This window comes from Erythrolamprus reginae, chromosome Z, assembly GCF_031021105.1.
Source record: "Erythrolamprus reginae isolate rEryReg1 chromosome Z, rEryReg1.hap1, whole genome shotgun sequence".
Lineage (NCBI taxonomy): Eukaryota > Metazoa > Chordata > Lepidosauria > Squamata > Dipsadidae > Erythrolamprus > Erythrolamprus reginae.
Genome location: NC_091963.1, coordinates 40751572 through 40763692, shown reverse-complemented (window position 1 = coordinate 40763692; position 12121 = coordinate 40751572). Strand labels below are relative to the sequence as shown.

The window sequence follows — 12121 nt, the reverse complement described above, 5'->3', positions numbered from 1 at the left end:
TTATTAATTTAAACTGAATCTTGAGGGAGGATTCAAATAGAATTATCAGTCAATTTACTGTTTAAAAAAGGTTGGAATTTCAAAGGAAGGGATAACTCACATTACCAGCTGGTAATCTAGCCATACAGACCAAGCCCAGACCAAGCCATATAGTCTTAGCATCTTGAATTAAATAATTTCACACTAAATGTAGGACTACCAAAATAATTAAAATGCTTTAATTAATAAAAATGTAACATTCAGAGTCCTAGCTGAACTAGCTGAATGGAATTACAGGTTATCCTAATCGTTCATTTAGATAACCATTCAAAGTTATGACCCCCCCCCCCAATAGGTACTTATTATAAAAGTTAAGTGCCCTTGCAGTAGTTTATCCTAAAAGAGACTTCAAGGAAACTGCAACATCCTAATCTCTCCCATCCATTCCACAGGATTCCTCCAGGCATTGGCCTATTTCCAAGCCAGACTCTCTATGAAATTTATATAGCTGTATCTGTCTGTCAATCTAATCTAATCTAATCTAATCTAATCTAATCTAGCAGTCCACTTGGTTTCAGTTTGAAAACAGGACCATTACAGCCAGGAAACTTTTGCAGAATTATAACTGATTTACCAGTTATAACCTTTCCTAGACTAAGAAACCCTGCTTGTTGTAAAATGCCTAGAGTTGCTTAAGATGGGCAGCCACATAAACCTTTTAAGTGATTATATCTTTGTCATCTCGTTTGACGACTACAATCCTTTCTATTTGTATCTTTCTCTGAATAGCATCCATAAGCTTCAATTACATTTCCAGTTTGCCTTTGGATTCAAGATACTTTGCGATCCTTATAGCCTTTGGTAACTTAGGACAGTTATCTATGGCAGTGTTTCCCAACCTTGGCAACTTGAAGATATCTGGACTTCAACTTCCAAAATTCCCCAGCCAGCATTCGAATGCTGACTGGGGAATTCTCATTCGAATGCTGACTGGGGAATTCTGGAAGTTGAAATCCAGATATCTTCAAGTTGCCAAGGTTGGGAAACACTGATCTATGTAACCCTCTGCTCACAATGGTTTCTATTCAACGAACAAGATTGAGAAGGATAGATAAAACTCTGTGGTCTCTTCTCTTAGGAATTTTCATTTGTAGGGAACACAGAATGCAGGCTTTAGGAAAGCTAATAAAAATGGATTAGAAGAATAGAATAGAATAGAATAGAATAGAATAGAATTCTTTATTGGCCAAGTGTGATTGGACACACAAGGAATTTGTGGTATATATGCTCTCTGTGTACATAAAAGAAAATATACATTTGTCAAGGATCATGATTTACAACCCTTAATGATTGGACAGCAGGATGGGAAGCAAACTCCCTTTATGGATTGTGCTTTGATATATCTGAGTGCTTTACAGATGTTGATTTTTTATAAATTTCAGTTGTAATACTAATAGACTTTTAGCTGTGGTGATGACGATGACATTTGGACTGGAATGCACATTAAGTCCTAATAAAAAATTAAATAAATAGTTTGATCACATCAGTAGTATTTTTGCTGAGTATCTATGCATGTATTAAAAGATAAAGCTTCAGAATAATTTAAAAATAAAAACAACTATGATCTATTTGTCATCTGTCTCAACATTTCACTGAACCTGAGCATGGTGTCGTAGAGTATCATGATCTCCAACTGCACAAAACACACACTGGTTTGTTGTTTTGGTCTTGTCGTCATCTATTTTGGTCCCACCTGGAGCTGAAAAGGCACATTGAAAATAATCACATAACTAAATCTTATATTATCCACCTGGGAAAAATGGATAGAGTTTATTATAGTATGTGTGCAGACACACAGACATGCACGCACACACGCACCCCCCCCCCCACATTTTTCAGATTATAAGACACACCAGCAGATGACATGGCTTCCCAAATCAACACAGACTGTGGACACTTTTCCATCTCATTTGGACAGCAAGGACCCAGAGTATGGAGTAAAAATAGAGATGCTTGAAGTCCAGTTTGAAGTTTCCATGTCTGTGTTGATTTCGGAAGCCCTGCCATTGGCTGGTGTTGGTCCACTGTGCTTAAGTCCAAGGTCAACACAGCCATCCCCAAAGAGATTTTGGAGCACTTTGGCACTTCTTTCCACAGATGATCTTTATGGGGATGCTGACTTCATTTTCCAGCAGGACTTGGCATCTTGCCACACTCCCAAAAGCCCCAAAACATGGTTCAATGACTTTGGGATTACTGTGCCTTATTGGCCAGCAAACTCGCCTGACCTGAACCCCATAGAGAATTTATGAGGCATTGCCAAAAGAGACATGAACCTGAAGGCTGCTACTGCAAAAGAGGCCCAAACCAAGTACTAAGTATATATGCAGGCTTATACGCTTCACAGGTCCAATACTGTTCTATGTACAATCCTTGTTTTATTGATTGCATGTAGTATTCTAATTTTCTGAGATTTTTGATTTGGGATTTTCATGAGCTGTATGCAATAATCATCACAATTATGACAAATTGCGGCTTGAACTATCTTGCCTCACATCAGTGGTCCTCAACTTTTCTAATGCCATGACCCCTTAATACAGTTCCTCATGTTATGGTGACAACCAATCATAAGTCTAGCAGCAATTCTCCCAACAGAGCTTTAAGCTGATTGGCAGGAAGTTCAGAGGGACACTGCCACTGTAAACACCTTATTGGTTAGAATGTAAAAATATGTTCTAAGATGCCAGAATAGAAGCTTTAGTTCCTAACACTATGTCTTTTCCCATGGTCTAAGGCGACACCTGTGAAAGTCGTTCAACCCCAAAAGGAGTCCTGATCCCCAGGTTGAGAACCACTGCCTTACATGTAATGAGCCTCTCTCATATATTACATTTCACCTTTTAAATTGCATTACTGAAATAAATGAACTTTTGCATGATATTCTAATTTTTTGAGTTTTACCTGTGCACCACATACAAAAAGGAGAATCAAGATAGGAACAGTTCTTTAACCTTATGGCTAATAGAATCAAGGAAACATGTTGCTAGAGCTAACTTTGATGAAAGTGTTGAAGCTTTCTATGTGACATACATACCTAGCATGCTGCCAGCTATCAAAATGTCAAACAGAGTGTCAGCATAGCGTCGGTAATCTAGCCTTGAGCCCGTAACATCCAGAAATTTGGATACTGCTTCGAGGTCATCACCAGCTTCATTAAGACCTTGGACAATTGCATCCCGGAAGACAGTGGGTTCAAATTTCTCCTTTTCATCTGTAATAGAAAACTAGTACTAATAAGTGCCAACGTTACGAATAATATCTGAGAAATAAATCAGCATCCAAACCTTGGCCTTCTTCCAAGTTCCAATTTATTGACAGAGCTATGTTGGTTACGAAATGTTGTCAACCTGATATTAACTTGCCCTATAGTTCTTCAGTCCCAGGTTAAGATTCATCCCTCGTCCCACACGTCCCTCAGTTCCCTCAATGTCCATTATCCTCCCATGTACTTCCGGCTTGGGTTGAACAAAGGATAACTTTGTTGTGGCTAGTATCTTTCCCTATCATGCAACCACCTCTCCCCAATTCCCATAGTACTATTCTACTTGTGGCAGGCCAAAGTCCCTGACTCAAGATAATGGCTTTCACCTGACAATAAGTTTATACAATTTATTGAAAAGCTAAACGTAAAGCTTACTCTTGCACATATGTGCTAGTTGTTCCCGGCTTTAGGGAGCCGGGCTTATCTCCATTTCAAAGCTAAAAGCCAGCGCTGTCTGAAGACATCTCCATGGTCATGATGCAGGCATGACTAAATGCCAAAGGTGCATGGAACACTGTTACCTGAGAATGCTACATCCATTGTGTTCCATTTTCCTGATATTTGTGTTATTAATAATCAGTTTTAACTCAAGTACTTTTAAATTTATCTCTTTATAAAATTCCAAAGCAGTATTTTTAATACTGATTTCCCATACTTTCAAATTAATAACACACACAGAAACTCTGTGGGTTTTTTTTTAATTGAATCAATTTCTTAAGATTGACAAGAAGGCAATTAATATTTCAGATGACAGCATTCTTCTCTCTGTGCAAGTGTAAATTTCATGTTAATAATAGCAATAAACTCAGCAATTACTATAAAACCTCTCAAATGGTCAGGTGATACCAATTTTATATCTGCACTTTTCTTTCTTCATGTCAAGTACATAACAGATTAGGAACATACCCTTCTGGTTTCTATGTAAGCGACATATAGTCTTTTTTGTTTCAAAGGAATTATATTTATGATTAACAGTTTATTGAAACAGGACAATATTACTAAAATTTGAAATTAGCTTATTTTAATGTGTAATCATTGATATAGTTTGGCATAGGATGGGCAGTTATATAAATAAATAAATTTATATAAATGTAAAGTAAATGTAAAGTTTTAAATAAATAAATAAATGTGTTACAGTAAATCATAATGCACTTTGTTGTAACCAAATATGATACATAAGCAAACTTCCATGGTTTAAACCTCATTCAGGGCTGTGTGATCCCAGCAGTAGTTTCCAAAATTACCTTTAAAGCAAATCATTACTTCATTATTTTGTGTTTTATTTGAGAGATGAAATAAAATATAAATACTACTGCAGTACTACTACAACAAATTGAAAATCCTACCCCTCTTCCTTGTTTTGAACCGCTGGCCGGTTAGAACTGGCTTCGGGAGCTTATTCATAAAATTTCTGGAATACAAATTTTAATTATTATTTTAAAAGAAATATTTTAGACTATTAAATAATGCTAAACTGCAAGTAGAAAAAAATTACATCGCTGCATCTCTCAGCTCAATCCACCTCACAGGGTTGAAAATAGGAGGAAGATGTCTTATTGAATATGTTCCCGCTGTGGATTGTTTATAAAAAATAATAAAAGTGAAATACAAACTACTAAAATAAATAAACATTGATTTAGGAAACCGACCCACAAAAGGCCACAACTGTTGCAGCAGAGAAGTTAAATTACTTCCATGTAAAGCTTTCACATTGTTTGTGGACAGCCACATAGATTCTACATGGAGTTTAATGGGGATAATCCTAAATCCAACTTAGGTTTTTGCATTCCATAAACATACGCTGCCTTCTTCTCATAACCAGAGTCAGGGTAAAAGGAAGCACTAAAAATAATCCATAGAAATGAATTTTAAAAGTGAAATGGAAACAAAAACCTTAAAAACAACAACAGAGAATAGAAGCCAAATTTATCACTTGAAGTGCATCTAACAAACTCTTTCACTGCATAGCAGAAGTGTAAATCCAGAGATTATTTTTATTTAACGTCTATATTTAGCTGTAAAATGCATTACACTATAATCTGCTTTAAACCAGGCTTTATAAGGTAGTCACTAAAACGCTAGTCACCAATCTCGCTGAGAGAGCAGCCAGAACAGCCAAATGCATTGGATTATAGCTGGAGATCAAAGGAATTGTAAAACACTAGTCATTGCTGGACTGACGGAGTTTCACTTCGCTGTGAAGATCACATTATGAAAAAGACACATTCAGTTCATTGCAGGAATAAAATGAAGAGCATTAGTAAGTCAGATTCATCAATCTGAAAAGTTTGAAAAATCAAAACAGGAGGAAGGCAAATACATCTTGTAATCACCTCTTCCACACTCCCCCGCCGCCCCCAGCCTCCCTCCGGCTGTCATCTTGCAAAGAAGCGAGAAGAGGAGGAGGAGCTGGATGCTGGTGGCGGCGGAGGAAGGCGAATGTGGCCCAGAGGGAGGCGGAATACAGGAGAAGGAGGAGGAAGAGGAGAAGGAGGGAGGCAGCCTCCATGCTTTTCTTTCGGCGGAGGAGCTAAGCGACCGGAGACCTTAAATGTACAAAGGAATCAATGTAAAAGCGCCGCTGGGCTGGCAACGTCTCTGGCTGCTTAGCTTTTCCTGTCTGGCCCAAAGCCGAAAGAAAAGGCTGGCAGATGAAGTTGAGGTGAACAGAGTGGGGACAGAGGCGAAACAAGGAAGCAGTGGCAAAATTTGTCTGTGGGAGCCCCGGTCATCCATCGCCCACCGCCCCTTCCTGCCAGAAGCCTGCCAGGTGTGTGGAAGGGTGGAACTTCCGGCTTTGGGCTGGACAGGAGGAGCTAAGTGGCTGGAGATGTTGCCAGGCCAGCGGCGCTTTTACATTGATTCCTTTGTTCTGGAAGGGTTCCAGAAAGAGCTTGGGGAGATATCTGACTCTCTTGTCCACAATCCGGCACAACCCTGGTTAGTGCCTGGAATAAGGCATCTTTAGGGGTACTAGACAAGATTGTGCCTTTGCAACTTTCTGAGGATACACAGGAGGGCTCCTTGGTTCACCGAAGAGCTCCGGGAGATGAAATGCCAGAATAGGCATCTAGAGTGTTGCTGGAGAGCCAGTAAGTCCGAATCTGACCGAACACTGTAGAGAGCCTTTATTAGGACTTATCTAGTGGCGATATGGATGAAAAAATGCCCACATTTTTCCTCACTTATTGTGTCTGCGGATTCTCGCCCAGCCATCATTTTTAGAATGACCTGCTCTCTTCTTAATATGGAAGAGAGGAGGATTCTTTAGAGGAATTCCTTACTGTTATTATTACTTTAAGCTGTATTTTTACATTGCTTTTTAACTGTTACTATTATAGTAAGCCCCCAGAGTCTAATTTGGAGTTGTACAGCATATAAATTTTACAAACAAACAAATAAATCTTGATATGTCGTGCCTCTCCATTCTTCCTCCATACTCTGGATCATTGGTTTCCAAATGAGATACAAGTTTCCACAGGCTGTGTTGATTTGAGGAGCCATGTCATCTGCTGGTGTTGGTCCACTGTGCTTCATTAAGTCCAGAGTCAACGCATCAGTCTACTGGAAGATTTGGGGAGCAATTCATTCTTCCTTCCACAGCCAAGCTTTATGGGGATGCTGACTTCAATTTTCCACCAAGACTTGACACCTGCCCACACTGCCAAAAGCACCAAAACCTGGTTCAATGATTACGAGGTTACTGTGACTTATTGGCCAGCAAATTTGCCTGACCTGAATCCCAAAGACAATCTATGAGGCATTGCCAAGATGGGAAACATGAACAATGCAGAAGTGCTGAAGGCCACTATTGAAGCATTCTGGTCTTCCAAAATACCCCAGCAGTACCACAGGCTGATAGCTTCCATACCATGCCGCATTGAGGCAATAATTGCTGAAGAAGGGGTCCAAACCAATTTTCTGGAGATGGTGGTTTTGGGGTTTTTGTGAGCTGTACCCCATAACTATAGCAGCTGTGGTAAGGGCAGTCAGCATTATGGAGGCAGGGCAGTCCTCTCAGTCCTCCCCTGCAGCTGTAGGCCTCAACAGCAGCAAAACTCCAGCGGTTCCAGTGGTAATAGTAAGGACCCAAAGGTAGCCTGTTCCCGCGGTCTATCTCCAAAGGCAGTCTGTCCCTGCGGTGGTGGTGAGGCCTCAAGCTTGCAAAGACCCGGCGCAAGGATCCTTTATCTCTGGTGCCATCCCCAATGTAAACCGCGATGTTCCCGATGTCTGGATATAATCCTTGGTGTCCCTAGCGTCCTCGGTAACCTCCAATGTTTCGCCATCAGCCTAGTTCCCTCTGCACCTGGTCATCGTCTCAAACATCCCAAACCTACCAGCGCTCCGCTGCCGACATTCACTGCTCACGGCATAACTGATCTCACTCTTCAACTCTGACATATCGACGGCTAGCCACCATTTCCCCTCATCTTTCCAGACTAGCTTGCTCCATCCCCCACTTCTGCAAGCCGCTTCTGGTTCAAGATTCTTGAAGTCTTGTGTGAAGTTTCCATAGTCTGTTTTGATTTCAGAAACCATGTCATCTGCTGGTATCAGTAGCGCCACAGGCTGATAGCATTCATGCCAAGCTGCATTGAGGCAGTAATGTCTAGATGAGTGGCCCAAACCAAGGTTTAAGTATATATGCATGCTTATACTTTTCAGAGGTCCAATATTGTTCTATGTACAACCCTTGTTTTATTGATTAAATGTAATACAGTATTCTAATTTTATAATACGGTAGATTCAGGGTTTTCATGATTTATACCCCATAACCATCATAATTATGACAAATCACAGTTTGAACTATCTTGCCTTGCATATAATGAGTCTCTCTCATACATTACGTTTCACCTTTTAAGTTACATTAATGAAGTAAATGAACATTACTGAAATAAATGAACTGTTCTAATTTTTTGAGTTTCACCTGTGTGTGTTTGTGTATGTCAGCATATATATTATACATACACACACACACAATGTATATGATACATATCAGTGATGGCGAACCTTTTTGTCCTCGGGTGCCAGAAGCCGAGTGCCCACACCCATAGTTCAATGCCTGGGGTGGGCTCTCTGGATGCTGGAAATGGCCTGTTTTACAAATTCTGGTGGGCCCAAATGCTGCCCTGGAGCCAGGGAAGGGTACAAATGCCCCCCCCCCCCCCCCGGAGGCTCTCCGGAAGCCAAAAACGCCCTCCCAGAGCCACTGTGCAAGCCAAAAATCAGCTGGCTGACACACACATGCAGGTTAGACTTGCGTGCCAGCAGATATAGCTCTGCGTGCCACCTCTGGCACCTGTTCCATAGGTTCGCCATCATTGATATGTATGTTTACAATGCACACATATACACACACAGATGAAATTCGAAAAATTAGGACATCTTGCAGAATATATGTGTGTGTGTGTGAGAGAGCGAGTATATACACACACACACACACACTCTCACACACACTCACATTTATGTAAATAGTACTGACATTTTATTATTATTATTATTTATTAGATGCCGCCCCTCTCTGAGAACTCAGGGGATTTTAATTCAGTATTTATCTTATTTCATGTATCATTTCAGTAACATGCAGTGGGCACTTACCTGAAACACCTTTTTACCAGTAAAGCTAATCAATAAATTAAATAAATTTTATTGATTTGATGAAGGCTAAGGGGAGGGGATTAACTGACATATTTCTTCATTTATACCAGTTATCTTTCTATGGCTTTATTCTGAACAGGAATAGTTATTTTAACACGTCTCTGTCAAGTCCACCAAAAATTTTATGTTTTTTAATGTAAAGCATACTTCATAAAGGAAAAAAAGAGGCATTAAATCTGTACTTTTGACTTAAGAAGCAAACTGTACTTCATTTAATATACTTTAAATAGAGCCTGGGGAGTCCTGAGTAGCTTAAGTCCTATTTATTGCAGTAGGCTTATTCCAAATGTGATTTGACATATAATTCATTATAGCTGAATCAATATAGACATATAATTCATTATACTATTCATTTGCTATAATTACCATATTTACCAAATCATACAGCGCTTGCCAAAAATAGATACCTATATTTTTAAAAACTATTTTGCCGCTTAATATTCAGTGGCATAATATTTTGTACTTCTTGAAAAGAAAGCACAATGAAAAGGAAACAGTACTGAAAAGACAAACCTATGCTTGTCCAATGTTGGACAATGGATAAAGATTAAAACAATAGCAGAAGTTGCATTTATCCGCAGGAACTACACTGTGTAGTTTAATATAGAATTTAAGGGAAGGATGATGCATTGCCTTTTTATATTAGAAAGAAAATAAAAGTTGACAACTTTAATCTATTTGTTCCAAATCAAACATGTTTATCAACTGATCTATGAATAATATTAACTTCACTGTATACCTAGTTTATAATCATACAATTATGATGTATTTTTCTTAAAAAGTGGTCCAAGAATTATAAGTACCAAGAATATAAAACATAATAAATTATTACCTGACAAATTTATCTGTAATAATATAGATCTTAATTGTTGTGGATTACAGATCTTAAATTATAGTTTAGATAAACATAGCCACAAAGTGGAAAAGACCCATAATCTCTTATTAAAAGGGATTGGTAACTTTCAGCTGAGAACAGTAAGATGCTCTAGCTCCTTTCCTTTGGGTCTGATAATCTTTGATCATAATTGCTAAAAACTGGTTGGTAGTGTAAACAAAGAATAAAAATTGAAGAACAAACTGGTAGATCCTTGCATGTATGTGGGTCCATTTCTGAAAATATAACTGACTTTCTTGGTCTCTACCCTGGTGACTAAATCACTACACAGACTGGATCTTAGCTTATTCAGAAAGCTTTCCACAGGTTTTCTTTGAGAGAATTACATCCAAACACACCTATTTGCAAGGGTGATGGTTCTTTCCCTCATCTCTACCAACTTTTGCAACTCTCCATTGAGAGTACTTGATACATGATGCTGGATATTGGATGCAGAAATGTATCTACTTGAATATACTACTAACCTTGTGTAATTAGTCTATCAATCAATAGTATAAAACGCTGCTCAGAATTATTTTCAAGCTATAAAAAAAATCTCTAATAGCCAAGAAAGAATATTACAACTGAAAGATAAAATATATTAAAGCTTTATGTTTTACTATATTGTTTAATAAAACCAAATGTTAAATTATAATGTTTTAATATTGCATTAGTGACATTTTAAAAAGGAGTTCAAAGTCACATTCAGAAGGTATTCCACTAAATCACAATTGCAGAATGAAATTTCTACTAACCTTTAGGAAAAATAAAAGCAAGAAACTCTAATTTTATAAATAAATCTTAATTTATCTGGACCTCATCCTAGATTTGTTCAATCTTCTCAAATCTGATATCCCTGACTTTATATTACTGGTTGATTGCTACAGTATCTTTCAATGGAATGAATATTTTTAATGTTACATTTAAGCCATTCGTCTTATCCTACTCAGTTAAGATATAAGATAAACATGATAAACATAATAAACAAACCCATAGAAATCTAAACAGAGAATGCAACTTTATTTTTTTTAAAGCATTGTGAGAGATAAAAAGTGTGATTGGTACAAAGAATTTTCAAGACATTTATTACCCTCCCCTCCAAACTAACCCCTTTACCACAAATCTTAATCATTTGACTTAAATATTTTAAAACACCTGTTGTACATTAATGAATTACATTCCAAATTTCATACATTGTTTCCTTTTGACAGAGGTATGTAACCAAGTGGAATTTACTGTCAGATAAATCTAACATTTGAAGTTGTCATAAAATGCCACAAAATGAAATTTATACTTCTCTGTTTGAGATTTCTTGGATGTCAACGAGGCTTCTGTAATAATGCCCCGCTGAGAGACACAGGTTGGTTTTAAATACACCCAACCATCGGATCCATAGCACTGCACATCAGCAAACTTTCACTTCCTCAAGCAGCCCTACCTGCTTTTTGGGATATTACAAAATATCAAAATGCCTCCTTCTTTTATAAGTGCAGAGTCTCCCCAAAGAGATAAGGGGAAAAAATGGCACGTCTTTGATTTTCCTCCGGTGCTACTTCGGAGCCCAACGCGTATTGTAGCAAGCAGCTGGAAGCAATCTTGGGACCACGAATTGTGCTCCCCCGCCCCTTCCAAATCCCTATTACGAGGCCTTTAAATCCCCACGCAAAGGGAGTTTCTAGCCCGCCCTCCCTGTTGTACAAATGAACGCTTTAAAAGCTCCCACTACTGCTTCCAACCCAGCGTGATGTTCTTGTCCCGTGTCACCTTGTTAAAGTCACGCACGTACACCTCTTTCAACACAAAGTTGCTCTCGCCTCCAAAGATTTCCCACCGCTGCTGCTGCTGCCGCTCGAAAGCCTTTAGCCCAAAGCCTGGCTAACTAATTAACTAAGGAGTAAAACCTGTCGGAAAAGAGTCTTTCTATTTCTATGCCCTTTAAAGCCATGGTTAATTATGCCTTCTGTCCCACACTTTCTTTGTGCCTTGCAGCAGCCACAAACTCTTTTTGTTCAGCCTTTGCTCTTCTTTTGCCCTTTTCTTGTCGGTTTCCCACAACCCAACAATTGCTTACCTCTGCTGGGGGGAAACGCTCCGGTCTAAGGAGAAGCAGCAAAACACCCGCGTCCGCACACAATAGAGAAGCGCAGGGCGAGCACGTTGACACCTAAAAGCAGTCTTGAGCTCCGCCTACTTCACGGCTAGGCCGCACCATTTTTAACCAAACCGGGGGTGACTGATCATAGTCAGGACGGGTTGGTCAGTTAAGTATACTCTAAATCGCTACT

The 12121-nt window shown here is 38.9% G+C and overlaps 1 protein-coding gene across 1 annotated transcript in view; it reads right to left on the bottom strand.

Annotated features, from left to right (window-relative positions):
• BZW2 (basic leucine zipper and W2 domains 2) overlaps window positions 1–12030 on the bottom strand; it is a 36983-nt gene extending 24953 nt beyond the window's left edge. The window contains exons 1-4 of the mRNA XM_070729082.1: window positions 11908–12030; window positions 4648–4712; window positions 3074–3250; window positions 1638–1738 (exon numbers count right to left, since the gene is read on the bottom strand). Coding sequence (XP_070585183.1) covers window positions 1638–1738; window positions 3074–3250; window positions 4648–4705 — 336 coding nt within the window. The 5' untranslated portion in view covers window positions 4706–4712; window positions 11908–12030. The remainder of the gene's footprint in view (window positions 1–1637; window positions 1739–3073; window positions 3251–4647; window positions 4713–11907) is intronic.
• Between the last annotated feature and the right edge of the window lie 91 nt (window positions 12031–12121).